General features: G+C 39.8%; 1 protein-coding gene across 1 annotated transcript in view; it reads right to left on the bottom strand.

Annotated features, from left to right (window-relative positions):
• Nucleotides 1-1,110: 1,110 nt before the first annotated feature.
• Nucleotides 1,111-24,853, bottom strand: part of kcnh7b (potassium channel, voltage gated eag related subfamily H, member 7b) — a 43,181-nt gene continuing 19,438 nt past the window's right edge. The window contains exons 6-15 of the mRNA XM_089002455.1: nt 22,480-22,905; nt 16,623-17,022; nt 16,334-16,533; nt 14,506-14,758; nt 11,540-11,745; nt 10,283-10,370; nt 9,359-9,535; nt 7,852-8,008; nt 5,335-5,518; nt 1,111-4,394 (exon numbers count right to left, since the gene is read on the bottom strand). Of these exons, the coding sequence (XP_088858581.1) occupies nt 4,122-4,394; nt 5,335-5,518; nt 7,852-8,008; nt 9,359-9,535; nt 10,283-10,370; nt 11,540-11,745; nt 14,506-14,758; nt 16,334-16,533; nt 16,623-17,022; nt 22,480-22,905 (2,364 nt within the window). The 3' untranslated portion in view covers nt 1,111-4,121. The remainder of the gene's footprint in view (nt 4,395-5,334; nt 5,519-7,851; nt 8,009-9,358; nt 9,536-10,282; nt 10,371-11,539; nt 11,746-14,505; nt 14,759-16,333; nt 16,534-16,622; nt 17,023-22,479; nt 22,906-24,853) is intronic.

Here is a 24,853-nt window from a genome sequence, read left to right on the forward strand (position 1 = left end):
GTAAGGCATTTTTGGCCGAAAAAAACGGCCATGTATAGTAAGGCGTTTTTAGCCCAAAAAACCGACCATGTATAGTAAGGCATTTTTGGCCGAAAAAAACGGCCATGTATAGTAAGGCATTTTTGGCCGAAAAAAAACGACCATGTATAGTAAGGCATTTTTGGCCGAAAAAAACGGCCATGTATAGTAAGGCATTTTTAGCCGATAAAAACGAGCATGTATAGTAAGGCATTTTTGGCCAAAAAAAACGACCATGTATAGTAAGGCATTTTTAGCCGAAAAAAACGACCATGTATAGTAAGGCATTTTTAGCCGATAAAAACGACCATGTACAGTAAGGCGTTTTTGGCCGAAAAAAAACGACCATGTATAGTAAGGCATTTTTAGCCGAAAAAAACGACCATGTATAGTAAGGCGTTTTTGGCCGAAAAAAACGACCATGTATAGTAAGGCGTTTTTTGCCGAAAAAAACGACCATGTATAGTAAGGCGTTTTTGGCCGAAAAAAACGACCATGTATAGTAAGGCATTTTTAGCCGAAAAAAACGACCATGTATAGTAAGGCTTTTTTGGCCGAAAAAAAATGACCATGTATAGTAAGGCATTTTTGGCCGAAAAAAACGACCATGTATAGTAAGGCATTTTTAGCCGATAAAAACGACCATGTATAGTAAGGCATTTTTGGCCGAAAAAAACGACCATGTACAGTAAGGCATTTTTAGCCGAAAAAAACCGACCATGTATAGTAAGGCGTTTTTAGCCCAAAAAACGACCATGTATAGTAAGACATTTTTGGCTTTGGCTTTTTTTCGGCTAAAAACGCCTTGCTATACATGGTCGTTTTATTTTTGGCTAAAAATGCCTTACTATACATGGTCGTCTTTTCGGCCAAAATGCCTTACTAGACATGGTGGTTTTTTTCGGCTGAAAACGCCTTACTATACATGGTCGTTTTTTTTTCAAGCCAGATATACACATATGTCAATCATCCCCCTCATTTTTTTTCTCTTGCGGAAAACACCAAACAAACCCAAATCATCTGACATGGGAGCAACACTAATATAAAATCCTCGTGGATATTTAAAAAAAAAAGAATTCTTCCTGCTGTTTTGTGTCTCCTTTTATTGCAGATCCCAGTCCCAAAACAAACATTGACTACTTTTCAAAATAAGATAAGCAGTAAAAAATAGACTTTTTTTCTCTTCCCCCAAACATATGACAATATGATTAATTGCCTTTTTTCCCGTTTCTAGCAATAATTTCAACATACAGCATCAGCATAATTGTGCTGGGAAATAAAAGGAGTTTTTGATATGTTAAGAATAGTCTAACGTAGCGTTTGTTCTATACGGTAGAGGCACAAAACCCTCTGTCAGGGCTGTTAATGTGCAAATGCTAACTTTTCTACATGGTAAAAGAGACATGTATGCTGACATCGTTATAATATGTGCTGCTACTTTGGGCTAGCAAGTGGTGCAAAAACAATCACCATTTAGATCAAAACAAAACATGCGTTTATCGACAAATGAGTGTCATGTACAGTAGGTGCACACCAGTGACCTAAGTAATAATGCACATTGTATCAAGAGGATTATTACAGTATTCTGGATACTGTAAACCGCAGTGCAATTGTCCAGAAAGCCCTGAGTTCACACTTCAGAGAAGACAGGCAGGCATACAGCCGAAGATACAAAACAGTTGTCATATCTCCAAATGCTGTGTTACACCCAGAACAAAAAAAAAATGGATGTGCTCAAATGTGTTGGCCCATTAACTCATTCACTGCCACTCCCGAATTGGTTTGGGTTTTCTTGCTGGGGTGCTGATAAAGCGCTGGTCAGACCTCTGGCAATGTTTTTTTTTCCTTCCACCAGGGGGAAGTATTTGATTATTGTCCATGTTAGCGCTTTTTTACAGCTTCAGCTAAAGCGCAATATAAATCGATATGTATTGTATTGTACAGGGAACATCCGACTTACGAGCGAGTTCCGTTCCGACCAAACGGTTGTAAGTCAAAATGGTCGTAAGTCGAAATCCATTCAAAATGTTGAATAGAGATTCGGTGGCTAAATGACTGGCAAACTCCCCCTCTTAAAATGTTAAAAGTAGGGTCTGGAGGTAGTGGTCGTAAGTACGGGTGGTCGTAAATCGAGCCAGTCGTAAGTCGGATGTTATCTGTATTTTGTACATTTCAAGCTTAGATAACTCCAGACCAATATAGCTTAAGAATTAACTATTTTTTTCTGTCTAGTCTAAGGTTTCTTACGCTGAATTGAATGTTTATGTCGTCCTAAAACTCAATATTCGGTGGGTCCTGCAATTTGAGTGACAATGACAAAAACATTTTTGCACATCATCTGGCAGTGAATGAGTAAATTCTGCTTAAGTGTCCTCCAAAAAATGTTTTTTTTTTGTGACTCACAGGCCAGCATGCAAAGATAGGACGGGAAAAAAATCCAGGATCCTGGACCTGCAGGATAATTGGATTTGATTAGTTCAACAAAGTAAGTAAAAAGTGAACCTTTTTGGTGGGTCATGAACCACGAATCTTAAGTCGCAAATCCCGAACCGCGAATCCCAAACCGTAAATCTTGAGTTGGAAGTTTTGAACAGAACAGAATTAGCCATATAGCGCAATCTTGAAGCGCAAAATAGCCATATGACGCCATCTTGTGCATTCGCGTTTCACGATTGGCCACTCAAAATTTGCATGCTAACAATGCTGATCCATTTATCAAGCCAAACTATCGATGTATTTAGCATTCCAGTTCAAATGAGCATATTTCTACTACAGTATTTTCTGGACTATAAGGCGCACCTTTCAACGAATGACACATTTAAACACATTTTCCACACATAAGGTGCACCGCATTACAGGGGGCACCTTCAATAAATGACATACAGTGATACCTTGGCTTACGAACTTAATTGGTTCCTAGACAGAGTGTGTAAGGTGAAAAGTGTGTATCCCAAAAAATAATTTTCCATAGGAAATCATTAAAATGAGAATAATCCGTTCCCAGGTCCCCATAAAACATTTTTTTTTTTTTACTAAATAAGCCTTAAAACTACACAAAATATACCTCATATTATGTATAATGAATGTGCTATAGTATTATAATTAAAGAAATAAACTGTACTGTATAATAAAGTGGTTTTATTTAACTTTGCGATGGTCGTTGATGGCTTGAAGGAATGGAGTGGCCTGTTTTACCAGCATTAAACACTTGATGAGGAACGTAGCCTTCTTTCACCATCTTGAGGAATGATCCCATGTAGGTGCTTTTTCTGCGATAATTTTACCTTGTTCCTCATCAATTGTGTTCTGTTTAGCTGGGTTGATAGCTTTTTGCATCAAGTGTACAGATGGCTTGTGCGGGTTATTTGTGGAGCCTGATTGATGGGAATTTTAACCTTGCAGTCTACACTCTGCCTTTGAACTATCAAAGTTGAAACAAGTCCAAATTTCACTGTTTTCTATCCATTTTCTTACTCTCTCTCTGTCATCTCCCTGTCTGTTTAATGTTTAAAGCACCTCCCCTCACTGCTGCGTTCTTGACCAATCATGTGGCTTTAACCGAAGCCTGGGGGCGGGGAATAGAGAACAAAAACAGTCGGCTGCCATTTTCTTGTTAGAACGGGCTCGTTCGCCAACGACACATCACTCATTGTGGCGCTCCGTTTGTATCCCGAAAAATAGTTTGTATGCCAAGGTAAAATGTTCATAAATCTAACGTTCGTAAAACGAAATGTTCGTAAGCCAAGGGGTTCGTAAACCGAGGTATCACTGTATTTTGTTTGTATTTCTGCCCAGACATACAGTATCTTATGTGTGAGGTTTGCATATAAGAAAATGGCTGTTGATAGTCTATCGTGGCCTCGTGGTGGTTTGCGCTTTCCAAGTGGATTGACATTGGAAACACGTCTATCGACAGCATGAGAGAGAGCAAAAATATATAGATATATATCAAATACACGTTTAATATACTACTGCAAATCAAGAATATATATTTATCTGTTGCAGCATGCTGAGAAAAAGAAGTGACTACTACTTGGATGTCGTGATTACAGCATGAACGACCCAGAGGTGAGAAGACAAATGCTGAAAGAAAAAAAAAAGGTTTATGGCCTTGGTAACTCCGGGTCAGATTCGGGTCTGTGTGGTCCGCTGGCGTTGAGGGGACGTTCGGAAGTGGGCGGCGACGACGACGAGGTCGAAGTTGAAATCACGATCAATGTCGACTGCTGATCTCGGGTAATGTCTTGTTGCTGTTGCGCTTGTCTTTGGAAAAGCAACGTTGAAAGGTTGTCCTCCATCGGTACCTTCAAGGTGGCCAAACTCGCCACTGAGTCTTTGGGTTCCCGAATGGTCCTCTTCACTTTGTGGTTCGGAGCCTGGGTAGGGAGCATAAGACAAAAAAAATTGCTTAAAATATTCCATTCGAAACAGAGGACTAGCTATATGGCTATCTAGCTAGTCAGCTAACTGTCTAGCTTGCTATCTATTTGAGTTACTTCCGGGTTGAGTGAACACTGGCGCATGTGGCTGCTGCTGCTCACCCGCAGAAAAACCGATTCTGTGACTGTAAAGTGACCTTGAGAGTTTTGAAAGGTGCTTCGAAATTCAATGTGTTATTATGTGTACTGACTTTACAGCAGCTCCTGTCTTTTGATAATAATAATACATTTCTCTCAAGGTCACTTTATAGTCACATGATATATTTTTCTGTGGGTGAGCAGCGGCAGCCACACGCGCCAGCTCAACCCGAAGGTAACTCAGATAGGAAGCTAGCTAGCGAATAGATAATATTAACAATAGTTATAACCACATTTCAAAACTATCAAGGACATAGCTAGATAGCTATATAGCTAATAGCTATCTAGATAGAAAGCTCGCCAGCCAGATAGCTAATAGATAGCAAATGGATAGCTAGCCAGCTAGCTAGCTAGCGATTAGATAGATAACCAGCTGGATAGCTAGCCGACCCGATGGCTTTCATCACTTTCATCACAAGACATGTTATTTCAATATCAATATTTTGTGCCAGCTCATAAAAGTTTGCACGATTTATCAAAATAAGTAGTACGTCGATATCAAAGTAACTCAAATAGATAGAAAGCTAGCTAGCTAATAGATAATAATAATAATAATCACAAAACATTATTTATAAGCGCCTTTCAAAACTTTCAAGGACGTAGCTATTAGATAGCTAGCTAGATAGCTCGCCGGTTATTCAGAATCACAAAACCTTTATTCGTCCCACAATGGGAAATTTGCAGTCCACGGAAGCAATTTGAAAAACAAGATATTCTAAGCATCGTAAAATTCACTTACTTGACTTTGCGTCTGGCTGAAAAAACGACTCGCTGTTGTCAAGGCAGCGGGTTGAAGCTTCACGGCCGATCCGCGATACTCTGGACTGGCCGTCACAGTGCTGTAAGCCGGAGGACCCAACGCGGGTTGTCTCTGCAACAGCTGCAGGATCGTCTGAATGTCGGATGTAAGCTGCGACTCTAACCTAAAATTAAAAAAAAACAGCACCGACAATCAGTCAGAGTGTGCAGATCTATGAGAAAGTGGCTAAATTAGCTTGACCCTTTAGCTTGCCAAATGTAGCTCAAATATCAACCACATTTCAGGTAAGTTGCGTTTTAAAATGACAAGGCAATCCAATGACAGACACCAGTGAGTCCGTCAAAAAAAAAAAAAAAAAAACAATTAAAACAAAAAAAGAATGATTTAACCATAGACACATACTAAACTTCACTTTGGGTCACGTTTTCTCCTCCACCATATTTAATGTGGCAAGACCCCCGTAAATAAACACACGTCACCTTGATTGAGCTTCTAAATGCTGAGAAATGTAAAAGCCTTTCATTCACCCAGTGACACATAACCCCCTCCCCTTTTCACAAAATATTATATTAAAAAATATGTCAAAGAAATGTTTCAACCCACTTTCCAAAGACGAATTTGTAACATTCACCATCAGTCTCCAATGTACACAATTCGTTATCTGACCACCAGAGGGGGCTTTTGATCCACGATAGACGCCATATTTAATGTGGCAAGGCCCCCGTAAATAAACGCACGTCGCCTTGATTGAGCTTCCAAAAGCTAAATGCCGAGAAATGTAAAAGACACATAGACCGCCATTTTCACAAAATATGAACAAATACGATTTCCATCGACTCTTAATCATACGAAATTGTAACATCATAGTCTCCAATGTAATCACAATTCGTTATCTGACCACCAGACGGGGCTTTCGATCCACGATAAACGACAAATGGCTTGTGTTATGGAAAACAAGGGAGCAGGTTAAAAGGATGATTTTAAACAAGGGTGATAATTAGAGTATGTATAGAAGGTGTGAATCTATTGTTTACTGCGAATAAATACACTATTTCCATGACGGTAACTATGACTCCATTTAATCAGGACATCGTTGTTGAACACCTCCAGCTAATAATTACCCCTTTACCACGGATTGAAATAAGAAGTCACGAGCTCAACCACAGATACGGCACAATACTGTATTAAAAGTACACTTTGTGCTCATCCAACCATTGCATACTAGGTGAAAATCTGCCATAGATTCCCTTTGCAGGATATGACATGACTTATTTGTGCGAAAATAAAATGAGCCAGACACATGGTCCTGATGCCGGTGTCATTCCCAGGGCCAAAAATAACACCTGATGCTCATTTTTGTGTCAACTCGCTGGTTGCCTACTGGCTTGCAGTTGTGTTGTGAAAAACTTTCTGAAAATGAAATCAAAACTACATCTGCTCAAGCATTAATTCACATGTTTGTCAGTACAGTGATACCTCGGTTTACGAACTCCTTGGTTTACGAACTTTTCAGTTTACGAACGTTACATTTATGAAAATTTTACCTTGGCATACGAAATGTTTTCGTACACGGAGCTGCCTCAATGAGTGATGTGTGGTTCGCGAACAAGCCCGTTCTAACAACAAAATGGCAGCCGACTGTTTTTGTCCTCTATTGTCCGCCCCCAGTCTTCGGTTAAAGCCACGTGATTGGTCAATAACGCAGCAGTGAGTGGAGGTGGTTTAAACATTAAAGCGACAGGCAGACTACAGTAAGAGAGTTTCAACGTTGATAGTTCAAAGGCAGAGTGTAGACTGCAAGGTTAAAATATCCCATCAATCAGGCTCCACAAATAACCCGCACAAGCCATCTGTACACTTGATGCAAAAATATATCAACCCAGCGAAACAGAATACAATTGATGAGGAACAAGGTAAAATTATGGCAGAGAAAGCACCTACAAGGGATCCTTCCTCAAGATGGTGAAAGAAGAAAGCTACGTTCCTCATCAAGTGTTTAATGCTGATGAAACGTGCCACTCCATTCCATCAAGCCATCAACGACCATCACAAAGGTAAATAAAATGACTTTATTAGACAGTACAGTTTATTTGTTTAATTATAATACCATGGCACATTTATTATACATAAAATGAGGAATATTTTGTGTAGTTTTGAGGCTTAGAAAATTAGAAAATGATGTTTTATGGTGACCTGGGAACGGATTATTCTCATTTTAATGGTTTCCCATGGGAAATTAAATTTTGGGATACACACTTTTCCCCATTTCCCCATTGCGGGACGAATAAAGGTATTCTGATTCTGATTCTTTTCGCCTTACACACTCTGTCTGGGAACCAATTAAGTTCGTAAGCCAAGGTATCACTGTAATAATTTTTTGAACGTTCTCGTCTAGATGACTGCATCACGTAAACTTTGCATGCCCAAATCTAGCACTCGTTTTTCTTTCCCCGTAACGTTGACTTTCCCAAACGGCGACAATGAGAAAACGTCTACCTGTTCAAATGCTCCTGGAGCTGATTCAAACGCTGTTCCACCTCCCCGTAGGTGAGCTCGCCGGCCGAATGATCGTCCCCTCGGAGCTCCTGAAAATGCGCTGACTCATCCAGGTAGTCGGCGGCTTTTTTGCACACCCATTTATCACAGCACAGATCTGCAGAGAGCGCAAAAGCAACATGCGTTTTTTTTTTTTTAATTTACAAAATAGCGTCAAAACAAGCAAAAAAACATGCTTGTTAAAACGCGGGTGTCATTAATCTCTAAAGAATTGCTTAGTGCGGCGCATTTTGTTGTAATTCATCAGGCCTTTTGTCCTCGGCGAAATGACTCGAGCGCTGTTTTCAAGTGGGCCGAACAAAAGGCCGTTGTTATCGCAGCTGGACACCTGCTAACGCTAACGTTTGCTTTGTGCTGATTTGTTTTGGAAGACCATTTTGGACTCGTAGAAAGAAGGGAAAAAAAAAATGGCCGCTTGTATGGTGGCTTTGTTGCAGTAAAGATACGAGGAAGCTTGTTTTGTCCATGTTTTCCTTTGTTTTCACGAACGACGAGGCGCTTTGTGCTCACGTGGATTTAGCGTCCACCGAGCAAGTCATAGGAACAATAGAAGGAAATAAAAGTTGAACTGCGAGCTTGTTCAACATTGTGCACGTGGTAGAGAAAGTTCACCCTTAAAAAAATATTATGATTATTTTATGTATTATAAATGAAATGTATTATTATTAGTATTATTATTATTAGCATTTGCTATCTATTAGCTCTGTCTGGCTAGCTGGCTATATGACTGGCTGGCTAGCTATGTATTCACTATATAGCTGGCTGCCTATCTAGCTAGGTATCTGTTGGCGAACGATTGCCTAGCTAGCAAGCTTTCTATCTATTTGAGTTACTTCGGGGTTGAGTGAACGCTGGCCCGTGTGGCTGCCGCTGCTCACCCGCAGAAAAAAACTTATCCTGTGACTGTAAAGTGACCATGAGAGATTTGAAAGGCGCTTATAAATGAAATGTATTATTATTATTATTATTATTATTATGCGGATATTATTACATGACCAGATTTTAGCGCACTAGGAGTAGGAGACTTGACTTAGCCGTTGCGCCTTTTCAGCAGCACCGTTTTTGATTTGAGAGGAATGTCAGTGCCATTTAATGACAGTCAAATGGCACTGACATAGATAGCCATTAGCCAGCGAATAAATAGCCATTAGCTAGCCAATAGATTGTGAATAGTCAAAGTTAGCTTTATTGTCAAATATGCTAATATATAATAGATAGCTAATACCTCGAGAATAGAAAGCTAATACCTAGCTAATACCTAGTATACAATGTCAATCTGTTGTTTTTACGCAACGTTTTCTTTTGAATACTATTACATACTAAATATATATTCGATTTCAAATATATCGCTAATAGATAGCAAATAAATCAAATCAAAGTCGCGGTAGCACAGCTTGGCCCATTTCAAGAAAGCGTAACGACCGATTCTTCCAAAGGCGTTCGTTACCTTGATAAGACGGACTTCTCCTCAAGCCGTCTATGACCTGCTTGTGTCCAAGAAGATTAGAGTCCAGAGCAGGGTTGCTGGGTGTCGAGGTCCCTCGGACTTCCGAGCATCTTTTTAGGCACAGGTTGGACTCACTCTCCCTTTCCAGTTCGGTACCGACTTCATTGTTGTCTTCCACTGGGGGAACGGCAAATAGCAACGTTTTTCAAAACGTCTGTGTAAGCTCTCACTCATACAGGAGCGGTACATCGATGAAAAGGTTTCTTCAGTACTGTACTTCTGTACTTCTTTCAAAGTGTCGAACGTTTCTCCTCTTATCCAAGAAGCTTCGTCAGCAAACTAAAGTCTTACTGGTAGTTTCGGCCCTATATATATCTCGACTGTCTAGGTCAATAGAAGCAAACAGCGGAGCCGCCAGGGATTAGTCCTCTGCTCCCCCCCAACCTGAGAGAAGGGACCAATCATAGCAGAGTCCGGCACCGCCATGTCTGGACAGTAGGGATATATAAATATATATATAGGGTCGAAACTACCAGTTAAGACTTTCGTTTGCTGACGAAGCTTCTTGGATAAGAAGCGAAACGTCCGACACCTTCAAAGAAGTACAGATGACGGCTCAAGAAACATTTTCATCGATTAGTAAGAAATATTGTGCTCAATCAATATTCTGTTTGTCTTTTCTGTAATACCGTGCAATAGCTATCTGGCTGGCTAGCTATCTAGCTTGCTTGCTATTAGCTATCCATTAGCTTGTTAGCTAGGTTTCTATCTATTTGTCTTACTATTCTATTTGGGCTGAGTGAACGCTGGCGCGTGTGGCTGCCGCTGCTCACCCACAGAAAAACTGATCCTGTGACTGTAAGGTGACCTTGAGAGTTTTGAAAGGTGCTTAGAAATGAAATGGATTATTATTATTATTATTACCTTTTGGTGGTTCCGGTGTGAAGGAAATTCTTCTTTTAATACTTGTGGTCCCCTCACCATCCGAGTCGCAGCCTTCTGGACTGGGAGGCTGCAATAACACCATTTATTTTTTAAATTATAATCATGCATTTTAACTCATTCACTGCCAGACGATGTGCAAAAATGTGTCCACTCCAGTGCCAGGGTTTTTGTCATTTTCACTCAATTTGCAGGACCCACAGAATATTGAGTTTTAGGACTACATAAATATCCAATACAGCGTTAGAAACCTTAGTCTCTCTTCTTTCATCAGAAAAAAAAATCTATCTATTGGCGATCTATTAGCTTTCTATCAGCAGGGTAGCTAGCTTTCTATCCATTTACTTCTGGGTTGAGTGAACGTGAAATGTATTATTGTTATTACTATTATCTATCTAATAGCTATATAGCTATCTAGCTAGCTATCTGTTGGCTAGCTAGCTAGCCTTTCTTCTATTTGAGTTACTTCTGGGTTGAGTGAACGCTTGCGCGTGTAGCTGCCGCTGCTCACCCACAAAGAAAAACGTATCCTTTGACTGTAAAAACCTTAAGAGTTTTGAAAGGCGCCTATAAATTAAATGTATTATTATTATTATTATTATTATTATTATTATTTGCTAGCTATTTACTATCTATTAGCTATCTGGCTGGCTATCCATCTAGCTTGCTATCTATTCACTATCTAGCTAGCTAGGTATCTGTTGGCTATCGATTGGCTAGCTAGCTAGCTCTCTTTATTAGAGTTACTTCCGTGTTGGGTGAACGCTGGCGCGTGTGGCTGCCGCTGCTCACCCGCAGAACATTTTATTCTGTGACTGTAAAGTGACCTTGAGAGTTTTGAAAGCCGCTTATCAATGAAATGTATTATTAAGAAAAAACAAAAAAAAAGCCGCCGTAGCTAGCTAACCACGTTATATAGCACTGCTTAATCACACAGATGGTATCTGAAATATTCATCACGCTGTTATGTAAATTCAAATATGTTGACACGTTATAAAAATTCCCAAAATATTTGGGAGATGAACTAACATTAATGTTAAGCAGATTCCTTACTTACAGACAGTGTATTGTAGGTGTTCAAATACCTAAACTACATTGATTGATGGGAACAATGGACGCTAACCAAAAGTGCTATCGCTATATTAGCAACCCGCGCGAAAACAATGGACGCTAACCATAAGCGCTGTCGCTATATTAGCAACCCGCGCATGGCTGTCATTCACGTAATCTTTTTTTTACCTTGGCAGACTCATCTCTGAGATTGAAGGTCAGCTCCAAGTTGGTAAAGAAGTAGTCGGCAAACTCCGGGTACATGTCCAATACTTCTAAAAGGTCCTCCCGTTGGATGGTGCTCAGGTCGCAGTAACTCAGAGCCCGTACGTCGGCGTTGGATTTTCCAGGTTTGGCAAAAAGATGGATCATTTCACCAAAGATGTCATTTTTACCTGTTTTTTTTTCACAACAATATACGCACATATACACAAACCAAAGCCATTTATTTACATTTTTGGTCAAAATTAGAATATATGAGCTGAAAATATCAGATAAAATGTCATGCTAAATTATGGACATACAGCAGACATATTTGTCAGCGCGCCGCCGCCCACTTTGTGTCTTTGTGTTGTCATTTGTTATTTAGTTTTTTTTACTTTATGTTACTTCCGGTTTGAGTGAACGCTGGCGCGTGTAACTCAAATAGATAGAAATCTAGCCAGCTAGCTAACAGATAGCTAATAGATAGCCAGCTAGACAGGTAGATAACTAGCTAGATAGCAATATAGCTAATAAATAGCCCGCTACATAGCTAGCCAGCTAGACAGATAGCTAATAGATAGAAAATGGATAGCAAATAGATAGCCAGCTAAGTAGCTAGCAAATAGATAGAAAATTGATAGCAAATACATAGCTATCTAGGTAGCTAGACAGATAGCTAATAGAAAGCAAATAGATAGGAAAAGGATGGCCAGTTAGGTAGCTAGCTAGATAGCCATATAGCTAATAAATAGACAGCTACATAGCTAGCCAGCTAGACAGATAGCTAATAGACAGCAAATGGGTAGCAAATGCATAGCCATAGTAGGTGTCTAGCTAATAGATAGCAAATAGATCGCTAACTAGCTAGATAGCAAATGGATAGCCAGCTACGTAGCTAGCTAGATAGCAAATAGATAGCAAATGTATAGCAAATAGATAGCCAGCTAGGTAGCTAGCTAATAGATAGCAACTATATTGCCACCAAGGTATCTAGATAATAGATAGAAAATGGATAGCAAATAGATAGCAAATAGATAGCCAGCTAATAGATAGCAAATGTATAGCAAATAGATTGCCAGCTAGGTAGCTAGATAGATAGCAAATAGATAGCAGCTAGGTAGCTAACTGGGTAGCAAATGGATAGCCAGCTAGGTAGCTAGCTAGGTAGCAAATAGATAGGAAATGTATTGCAAATAGATAGCCAGCTAGGTATTTAGCTAGGTAGCAAATGTATAGCAAATAGATAGCCAGCTAGGTAGCTAGCTAAGAGATAACAAATAGATAGCCAGCTAGGTAGCTAGCTAAGAGATAACAAATAGATAGAACTACAGCCAAGCGGCACAGTCCGATTGGCCTTTCTTGGTCCCGGAAAGACACCAAAGTCCTTTTCTGGGTCTTGGGTTTGCGTTAGAGGCGTCGAGTGATATGGACAAAAAAAAATCTTTTGAGACCTTTTCGATTGAGTTAGTCCAAAATGATTTCTGGGGCCGTTGCGCGAATGAGTGTGGAAATGCCGTACATCAGTCGCAAATGAACGGCTTTGGGCGGAGTTGAAGATGTTATTATGGGCGCAATGAAAATGAAAAATCCCTTTAGCTCTTTGGCTTGCTTCGTCGCTCATGTGTGGCAATGTGCTAAAAACGCAGAACCCCCCCCCCCAAGTGGAGCAAAGCCGTGCTGATCAAGCACGTTGTTAGCTTCGCACTGTACGCCATCTTGAAAGTAGAACGATCAATCGGATCGGTGACATTTTCAGCGGCAAAGGTGGGGGGTGGGAGGTGGGAGGGTGGCTCCATAATGTGCGATTCAGCAGCCCGTGTTTAAGCCCCGTTGCGTCGGTTTCGGCTTTGGTGCGCATTCATCTGGCGGACAAATGCTCTTTTGGACCCGCCTCGACCCTTGAAAGGCAATTTTTTGTGTGTGTGTGTGTTTCCTATCGCAGTGGGAAAATATGACAAAAATCAGCCGAGAGGAAAATTGTTCACATTATATCGCTATCTTTCAACAAGACCCCCCCCCCCCCCCACTTCCCATTTTGAAGCTGTCAAGACTCAGCCGACAGTTGCGCGCTCTTTTAACAACCTTTTATAGATCCACTTAATAGAAATGCCAGCGCTCCGTTCTCGGCACGAAAACGCCTGTTGGCCAAAGGGCCGCCGCCTTCCTGTCAAAATATGTTGACGTGAGGCATTTTAAAAGCGCCAATTACTACGCCCCGCCTCCCGAAATCCGTCAGAAATTCAACCTGAGCCCTTTTCTGTCGGAGAATGTGATTGGATGCCCGTTTTCCCTACAATTTAAATAAATGGTTGTGGAATTCGCACCCCCAAATTTTAAATAGCATAAAATGTGCCGTGCACCCCCATAAATATACAGACGCTCCCCAACTTACAAACAAGATACTTTCCAAACGGGCGTTCATAAGTTGAATTTGTTCGTAAGTTGATTCAGTGCTATATTTTGTAGGGAATGTATGTTTGTAGGGATTGCATGGCTGCGATGCCATTTTAAGTTCACAGAAAGTGACAAAATAGCCGCCCATAGTTTTAATCAGGGGTGTCATATTGCATACAGCAAATTAATGAATAACTTGTTTTCAAATCTGAAGTCAAGAATAATGACTTTTATTGTGGTTGACATCCAAAAATATGAAATTTTGGCTCAGATTTTAGCAATCATCGTGCAATTTAACAAGTTTGATTTGCTTTCGCGGGCCGAAAAAAATGATGTGGCGGGCCGGATTTGGCCCGCGGGCCTTGACTTTGGCACCTGTGGTTTTAATGGTGGATTTGACCGCTCGCCTCATTTTCATACATAATATTCAGCAGAATTGTGTTTATAGACTTTTTGAGACCGCGTGGAACATACATGTCGGGATTGTAAATGACACATAAAAGTTTAAAATCTAAAAAGTCAAAATGTTCATTTTTGTTCAAGAAAATTCAACTTACCCAAAATGGCGACCACAATGTCGTCTTTCAGAATCTCGATAGAGCCGCGGGACAGGAAGTAGAGGGCGGTGAGAACGTCGCCGCTGTGGACCAGAGTGTCCCCGGGAGGGGCGTGCGTGGTCTTGAAATGCATGGCCAAGGCCCTCAAGCAACCTTTGGTGGCTCCTTGGAACACTTTGCAGTTGTGAAGGAGATTATTATTCAGATGAAGACAGATATCTGCCTGGAGGCACTCCGGAAAACCTTTGAGCACCTATGAGGAGGCGGGTGGAGGTAGTGAGGGACAGGGTGAGAAGAATTTTATGGAGCCTTGGTTATCTACATTATGTCTTCACATGACATGGATGGATCACATGATTTGGAAGATGGAATTGGAGACTCCATGGGAGAAAATGTCCGCCAGATAGCACGCAAGCTAACAGGCTCGCGCTTGGCGATCCGCTTTATTAGACGCCTAAAGACACTCATGTTTTTATCTCATAATTTTGAGTTTTGTCTCACAGTAAAAAAACAAAACACAAATAACGTATTTTCCGGTGTATAAGTCATATATAATAAATGTAATATTAAAAACAAACGTTAGCAGACAATATTACTGACATTTCACCATAATGTATTTTCAAACATGCTAAAACAATCACGTGTGTTTACTGATGAAGAAAAGTACTTATTTACCCCAAAAAAAAAATCATCTTCATCTTTCATCTTCAATGAATGAAAAAAGTTTTCCAAATTTAATATAAAATTTATATATAAGTTTTTATGTATATAAGGCACACCGCATTATAAGGCGCACTACTTCTGCTATGGGGGAAAATTCAGTCTGGATGAGAGTAGTAGTAGTAGTAGTAGTGGTGGTAGTAGTAGTAGTAGTAGTAGGAGTGAACGCTGGCGCGTGTGGCTGCCGCTGCTCACCCGCAGAAAAAATATCCTGTGACTGTAAAGTGCCCTTGAGAGTTTTGAAAGGCGCTTGTAAATGAAATGTATTATTATAGTAGTAGTAGTAGGAGTAGTAGGAGTAGTCCTAGTAGTGGTAGTAGTAGTAGTGGTAGTACTGGGAGTAGTAGTAGTAGGAGTAGTCCTAGTAGTGGTAGTAGTAGTACTGGTAGTAGTAGTAGTGGTAGTAGTAGTAGTAGCAGTAGTAGCATTAGTAGTAGTAGGAGTTGTAGTCGTAGTAGTAGGCGTAGTAGTGGAAGTGGTGGTAGTAGTAGTAGTAGTAGTAGTAGCAGCAGTAGTAGGAGTTGTAGTAGTAGTAGTAGTAGTGGTGGTAGTAGTCGTAGTAGCGGTAGTAGTAGTAGGAGTAGAAGTAGTGGTAGTTGTAGTAGTAGTGGGAGTAGCAGTAGAAGTAGTAGTAGTAGTAGAAGACCTGTTGTGGCTCAATATTACTTCACATACCAGGCGCACCCGCGTGTAAGGGGCAAAGTTATCTTTTGAAGAAAATCAAGGATTTTGGGTGTGTATTATACACCGGAAAATACAGTAAGTAAATAAATAATACATAAATAAATACAAGTACAATTCCAATATTTTACACCAAACATCGGTTTGGTATGTGAGTCAGAATCAATCAATTCATCAATTTGCTATGCTACGGCTCTTTAGCGCAGCATGCTAATCTTTTCTATCACATAGCGACGATGCTTTGGGGAGCGGGAAGGGGATGCAGTTAGCCGCTAGGCTATCAAACGAGATGAGATCATACGTACCTCCTGCTCTCGCCAGAAGAACGAAAGCGTAAAGCAAACAAAAGAGAGAGAGAGAGAGAGAGAGAAAAAAGAGACTTTGCCGTTTAGATTTTCACGTTGACCCAATGGCGTGGTTTCTTTACCGTATTCATGTCGATGCCGTTGGTGTAGGCCCAAGAATGCTGGAAATATTCCTCCAGCCGCTGCCTCAACGGGTTGGGGATCTGATGAAAACGGATGAACTCTTTGACCCGCAACATTTGCGCGTGGTAGCGCGCCGTACCCGAGTACAACCTCTGGATGATGGCCGACACGTTCCCAAAGATGCTGGCGTACATCAGCGCTAGCAACACACACACACACACAAAAAGCGTCCTTTTTCAGCAAACGGGCGTTTAAAAGACGCGTTTCCATTGGACGCTTTACACTCACATCCAATCAGCATGACGCAAATGGAAAAGATCTTCTCGGAATTTGTGTTGGGGGAAACGTTACCGAATCCCACGCTGGTTAAACTGCTGAAGGTGAAGTAAAGCGCCGTGACGTATTTGTCTTTGATGGACGGGCCCGAATTGGGGTCGCTGTAGTTGTATTTCTTCCCGATGGACACCCCCAAGTTGTCCAACCAGCCGATTTTGTGCTCCAAATAAGGTTTTTCCACGTTGCCGATGGCGTACCAAATGCAGGCTAGCCAATGGGCGATGAGGGCGAAGATGCACATGAGCAGCATCAGGACGGCGGCGCCGTATTCCGAGTAGCGGTCCAACTTGCGGGCCACTCGGACCAGGCGGAGGAGCCGAGCCGTCTTCAGCAAGCCGATCAGAGTGGTCGTCTGAGACAAAAAAGGTTGACGGTTAGTTGGAAGCAGCGGTGAAATGGACGTGTTTCATTTGCTTTTGCGGGCCGCAATGGATGAGTATGGTGAGCCAAATCTGGGCCCCAAGCCTCATGTTTGACACCTGGACGCTTTGAAAGAAAATCCAGTTTGAGCGACACTGAGTGCGTGTGCAGACCCCAGACCAGTTGAGAGGGTGGATCGTGACTTTTTTTCCGGTCTAAGAACTGTTTCTTTATAAAATATCAATAGCGTGAGTTCGGTTCACGCCATTAACTGCGCAAACAGACCCTTTTTATCATTCATCCTTGCCTCCATCATCCATCCATCATCTATCCATCCGTCTGTCCATCCATTTCACAGTTCATCTATCCATCCATCCATCCATCCACACATTCATCAGTCCATCATCCGTCCGCCCATCCATCATCTGTCCGTCCATCCATCCATCATCCGTTGATCAATCCATCCATTCATCCATCCCCCTATTTGTCTATCATCCATCTGTCCATTCACCCTTACATCCATCATCCGACCGTCCATCCACCATCTGTCCATCCTTCCATTCATCCATTAATCAGTCCATCATCAATCGAACATCTATCCATCCATCCATCACTCGTCCGTCCATCCTTCCATTCGTCCATAATCCATCCATCCATCCATCATCCGTCCGCCCATCCATTCATCCATCCATCCCTCTCTTCATCCATTATCCATCCATCCATCACTCGTCTGTCCATCCTTCCATAATCCATCCATCATCCATCCATCATCTATCAATCTGTCCACCCATCCATCATCTGTCCGCCCATCCATTTATCCATTCAACAATCCATCCATCCCTCTCTTCATCAATTATCCATCCATCCACCCTTCCATCAATCATCTGTCCATCCATTCATCCATTATCCGTCCATCCACCTATTTATGTATTTATTTTTAATATGGCAGCTTGTGCACACATATATTTATTTATTTACTTATCCACCAATTTGGTTGTTTATTTATTTATTCATTCATTCATTTATCCATCCATTTAAGTATTTATTCATCCACTGTATGTATGTATGTATTTATTTAATGATCTTATTCATCTACATACCCATCTATGTATTTTTAACTTATGCGCATGCATATCAAGAGCCAATTGAACACGCCCGCTGCTTTCCAGATAATCTGGAAAACATTACGTGGTTGTATATTGCCAGGGAAGCGTGTACGCTATGTAAAACTGTCGCTATTCTAATCATGTCCCCCCCCCCCCCCCAATATGCCGACTAGCGAACAGCCTTTCCCCAAGAGGGCCAATAAACAAGCGGAATGAGGCGAGGTGGGGGGGCATAGTACCTCTTCGTGCCACAAGCTATTCATTTTGCCGCACTTCACCGAGCTTACTTTTGTTGGGCAAACGAGTCGCAGCGTACGACAGCCATTACAGATTTTTCAAGCGTCATTATGTAGTATGACAACAAATAGACTGTGTGGAAATCATTCCTCCAAGACATGCAGTGAGGCCACAAATAATAATAATCATAATAATAATAATAATACATATTTCATTTATAAGCACCTTTCAAAACTCTCAAGGTCACTTTACAAGTCACAGGATAAGCTTTTCTGTGGGTGAGTAGCGGCAGCCACACGCACGCCAGCGTTCGCTCAACCCGGAAGTAACTCAAATAGATAGAAAGCAATCTAGCTAGCTAAATAGATGCAGTAATAATAATAATACATATTTCATTTATAAGCACCTTTCAAATCTCTCAAGGTCACTTCACAGTCATAGGATACAGTCGCTAATAGATAGCTACCTAGCCAGCTAGATAGCTAAATGAAAAAAAAAAAAAACTTGTACTGTGACTGTAGAGTGGCCTTGAAAGTTTTGAAGGGCACTTATAAAGGAAAATGGATAATAATAATAATTATTATTATTATTATTTTTATTTTTTCTTATTATTATGATGCAAAGATCCTCTTTCATCTAGAACTGCTTCATGTCACAAAGAGAGTACAGCAAAGGCTTAATTAAGAATGAATGACTCCTGTGTTTATGTGTTGTCATATTATTTGTTATTTATTTTATTTTATTATTATTTTTACTTCAAGATGGCACCGCGAGAGTGGCTTCCTATCTAGCAGCTCCCGTATTTTGTTTTTCTACTTCTTTCTTTCCTTTCCCCTTCCTGTCATAACTATGCTGCTGCGTTACTTCCGGGTGGGGTGAGCGCTGGCGCGGGTGGCTGCCGCTGCTCACCCGCACAAAAAAAATGCAGTTTTGAAAGGCGCTTGGAAATTAAATGTATTATTAATATTGTATCTTTTAGCTAGCTAGTGACCTAACTATCTATTTGCTATCTATTAGCTAGCTAGCTGGCTCGCTAGCTTTATACTTTTCGAATCCCACACGGAATATAGCAGAATTTGTGCGCCTTGGGAATGACAGCTGTACATTTTGAAGTGAAACGCATAAGCCGCCGACAGATGTAACCAGAGTTCGTTCATTCCCGTTTGTCTGCACGGGGATTATATAACGTGGTAGCTGAGGGGCTTCTCCTTTCATTTCAATATGTCCGCGGGGGAAAATAAACATAAACAGATTCATACGGCTGTTTTCATTAATGCATGACCTCATTAGAGAGTCGCGGTGGGTGGAGCTCAGATAACTTTGGAAACAGTTCGGGGAAAAATATTTGTGGAACTGAAATAAAATTAAAACTATATTGCAATACATTTTTCCTATTTACTTGACGGCGAACGTGTATTAAAAAAAAACATTTAAAAGCTAACGCTAAACAAAGCTGTTTTTGAGCATTTACATTTTACATATATTACAATAACTAAAAGCAATATTAATGTTAGCAAAAGTTAAACTAAGCATTTGAATTTTACATACAAAAAGTAATATTAACACTAGCGAAAGTTAAATTAAATTGTTTTTGAGAATTTTAATTGTACATATCTTAAAAAAATCAAAGTAATATTAACGCCAATTTAAGCTAAACTAAGTTGTTTCTGAGCATTTGAATTATACATATATTAAAAAAAAAAAACATTATAAGCAATATTAACATTAACGAAAGCTAAACTAAGTTGTTTCTGTCTGAGCATTTGAATTTTACATATATTTAAAAAAGCAATATTAACACTAACTAAGGCTAAATTAAATTGTTTTTGAGAATTTAAATTTTACATACATTAAAAAAATAAAAGCAATATTAACGCTAACTTAAGCTAAACTAAGTTGTTTCTGAGCATTTGAATTTAACATGATTTAAAAAAAATTTAAAGCAATATTAATGCTAACTAAATCTAACGCTAACTAAAGCTAAACTTAGTTGTTTCTGAGCATTTGAATTTAACAGTATATTTAAAACAAATCAAAGTAATATTAACGCTAATTAAAGCTAACTACAGTTAAACTTAGTTGTTTCTGAGCATTTGAATTTAACATATTTAAAACAAATCAATGTAATATTAATGCTAATTAAAGCTAACGCTAACTAAAGTGAAACTATGCAAGTTATTTTTGAGCATTTGAATTTTACATATCTAAAAAAATTAAAGGAATATTAACGCTAACTAAAGCTAACACTAATTAAAGCTAACGCTAACTAAAGCTAACCTAAGTTGTTTCTGAGCATTTGAATTTAACATATATATATATTCATATATATATATATATATATAAATCAAAGCAATATTAACGCTAACTAAAGCTAACGCTAACTAAAGTGAAACTATGCAAGTTATTTTTGAGCATTTGAATTTTACATATCTAAAAAAAATAAAAGGAATATTAACGCTAACTAAAGCTAAAACAAATTAAAGTTAACGCTAACTAAAGCTAACGCTAACGAAAGCTAAACTAAGTTGTTTCTGAGCATTTGAATTTAACATATATTTTTTAAAAAAATCAAAGCAATATTAACGCTAACTAAAGCTAACATTAACTAAAGCTAACGCTAACTAAAGTGAAACTACGTTTAAGTTATTTTTGGGTATTTGAATTTTACATATCTAAAAAAATTAAAGGAATATTAACGACAACGAGAGCTAACACTAACTAAAGCTAACGCTAACTAAAGCTAAACTAAGTTGTTTCTAAGCATTTTAATTTAACTTTAACTAAAAAAATAAAGCAATATTAACGCTAACTAAAGCTAACAGTAACTAAAGTGAAACTAAGTTGAAGTTACTTTTGAGCATTTGAATTTTACATATCTACAAAAATTTGAAGTCACTTCACAAATGATGGACGCAACTCTCTGACTCAGCAGAAGCGATTGTGGCAACAGTAAAAAAAATATATATAAATAAAAAAAAATAAAAAATAAAAGATGATTATGGTTGATAATCAGGAGCTTTGCTAGCGTAATGGAGTGCCTACAAAGCACGATCAAGCGCTGAAGCCGATCCGGAGCAATCAAACGAGCCGGCCAAGCCTGGCAAGGCAACCTACCAATGACACGTAAGCCGTGCGCACGGCGCTGTTACCCCCCGCCCTCCATCACATAAATGCATCAATGATTGCCATTTGGTAAGCCATTAATCCTTGTAAATGGATTCTAGAATGAGGACCATTCAAAAAAAAAAAAAAAAAAGCGCCATGCAATTTAAAGTCATATTTTTTATCGCTGAGACAGAAAAACACACTTAAAGGACAACCGACACCTTTTTTTTTTGTTTCCTAACTGTCATCATAAAAACGTTTTGTAGCATCTAAAACACCCAAAACACGCAGGCTGATGTTTTTAGTCAAATGCAAAACACTAATAATAATACATTTCATTTTAAGGGCCTTTCAAAGCTCTCAAGGTCACTTTACAGCACAGGTGTCAAAGTCAAGGCCCGCGGGCCAAATCCGGCCCGCCACATCGTTTTTTTTCGGCCCGCGAAAGCAAATCAAACTTGTTAAATTGCACGATGATTGCTAAAATCTGAGCCAAAATTTTCATATTTTTGGATGTCAACCACAATAAAAGTCATTATTCTTGACTTCAGATTTGAAAACCAGTTATTCATTAATTTGCCGTGTGCTCTATATGTAATATTTGAAGGGATTTAAACATTCCCCAAATTCATAACTCGAGAGGAAACCATAACTATAATGTGGCCCGCTGCAAAAAATAACTTTGACACCCCTGCTTTACAGTCACAGAAAGTTACTTAGTTATTTGTGTATTTATGTTTGTGTTTTTTTTTTCTCGTTTATTTATTTATTGCAATATTTGTCATTTTCATGCTCGTTCCAAGGCACTGATTGCCCTGTCATTTTTATTAGTGTTTAGCATTTGACTAACCATATCCGCCTGCGTGTTTTGGGTATTTTAGATGCTATAAAACATTTTTCTGATGTGTGTTAGCAAACCAAAAAAAAAAAATGGTGTCGGTTGTCCTTTAAGTAGTAGCCCGGGTTACCCGAGTCTTGATAAAAGAAAAGAGCTGACAAACCTCATCTGATCCAGAGCCGAAGATAAGCAGATCAAAGGGAATGGCCGCCACCATGTCTATTAAAAACCAGCCTTTAAAATAATGAATGGCGATCTTAGCGGCGTGGCTGACCACCTCCTCGTTTTGGTTGACGTAAGTGGTCCTAAAATTGATGAGGATGTCGATGATGAACATGATGTCCACCATGAGGTCCACCACGTTCAAAGGGCTGCAGGAATAGCCGCATTGGCGTCTCTTTTGCTCCTCCTGGTCGTTGAGGAGGAAGGCGGCCGAGTAAGGCGTGAGGATGGCCGTGTAGATGACCAGAAGTAAGATCAGCCAATCCCACACCGCTTTGAAAGGGCTGTAATGGAGGATGGTGAATTTGTCGATGCGGTTCGTTTGGAGCTTGTATTCCGGTAGCACGTCGGCACCTAACGATAAAACCTGGTGGAGACCCCCCCCCAAAGAAACAAAATGCACATTAGTTTATTTCTTTTAACATCTATTCATTTTTTTTACATGAGTAGCATCAAAAGTACAACCGTAAATACGACCCCCCATTGCCATGAGTCAACTCCCCATGATCGAAATACAGTGCAAACCTAATTGGTTCCCAGACAGACTGTGTAAGGCGAAAAGTGTGTATCCCAAAAATTCATTTCCCATAGGAAAGCATTAAAATGAGAATAATCCGTTCACAGGTCCCCATAAAACATAATTTTCTACTTTCTAATTTTCTAAGCCTTAAAACTACACAAAATATAACTTATTGTGTGTATAATAAATATGCTATGGTAAAGAATCCTTCCGTATCAATTCTGTACTTCCGTACCAAGTCTGGACTCCAATGTAGCGCCCATAAAATGCACAATATGGCGCACAAGCTCCGTTGCAAATGGGCTGATTTGTCTGCTGGGAGTTTGTGTCAACTGGTATCAAATAGTAGTCTTGGTGCAACACACAACGATTCACCATTGCGTTATTTATGTGTTTTCCTTCTAATTTCGCCATCAACACTGTGTTTTCAGATGAAAAAAAGTACCCAAAATGCATTGTGTGTCGCTTTCTCGGTCAGGGGCGTTCCCTCTGTGACGTCACGTCAGACATCCTCATCGACTCGAAAACAAGACTTCCTGAATATTCAGCACGAGTCTTAAAAGGTAAACTATAGCTATATGCGGTGTAATCTTTGTAAAATACGCTCAGTAGAAGTCATTTCAAGTGATTTTACAAATTATCGACGCAACTTGTCCGGAGACGTCGGTTGTCCTTTAAGGCCCAAGTGTCGAAACAAGATCACTTGAAAGAATCCAGCTATGACGTCATCCCGCCCGATATTAGCGAGGACAAAACGTTCATATTTCAACAAGCTTGGCTCATCTATAAATGAACAAAAAAAAAAAAAAAAACATCCTGGCGATTAAACGCACTTCTTCTTCTTCTTCTGTTGTTGACCTTAGCTGAGCATCAGGAGACGCCACCAAGACGTGAACGCTGAATCTTCCTCTTGTATAATTCATGTATTCAACAAACGAAGGGGGTGTGCAGTGACTAGGAAAACCCCAATGCTGCCCACAACTTTTTTTTTTTTTATGGCACGGGAAAGTTTTTGTCATCCGCGGCAAACCAATATTTGAATCTTGAGAGCGTGTATATGGGCTAAGTCTATTTACTGATTCTCTTAGTGCGCAACGCATTCATTGTAAATGTCATCTCCAATCGGTTTTTGGATTGTTAAGCGCAGACAATGGCGCCGCTCCCGTAGTTATTTCAGAGTTAGGCCATTGTTGTTCATCGCTCACATTTGCTTCGCTGCCATTGGTCACTTTCTATGAGCCTCTGGGGGGGAGGGCAACTAGGCCAAGAATTACCACGGTGTGCAAATGTAGCTTTTTTTTTTTTTTTTGCATTAACAGGGATTAATTACACAACGTCAGCAGTTCTCTAACGGGAGACCGTGATTCATCAAATACTTACTCATAGATTGTATTTTTGTTTCTTTTTTGAACATATTTTTCAGGAATTGAAAAGAGTGACGTGAAGCGCCATTAAAGAGACAGGCAGACAGAGAGAGAGTGAGAGAAAACACACACACACGAAAGGGAGATGACAGAGTTTCAAACCAAAAAACAAAAGTAATAAATAAAAGAAAAAACATAAAAAAAGGTTAGAAAATGGATAGAAAACAGTGAAATTTAGACCCGTTTCAACTTTGAAAATTCAAAAGCAGAGTGTAGACTGGAAGGTTAAAATATCCCATCAATCAGGCTCTACAAATAACCAGCACAAGTCATCTGTACACTTGATGAAAAAAGCTATCAACCCAGCTAAACAGATCACAATTGATGAGGAACAAGATAAAATTATCGTAGAGAAAGCACCTACAAGGGAT

This window comes from Hippocampus bargibanti, linkage group LG08, assembly GCF_051943395.1.
Source record: "Hippocampus bargibanti isolate YZ-2025 linkage group LG08, ASM5194339v1, whole genome shotgun sequence".
NCBI lineage: Eukaryota > Metazoa > Chordata > Actinopteri > Syngnathiformes > Syngnathidae > Hippocampus > Hippocampus bargibanti.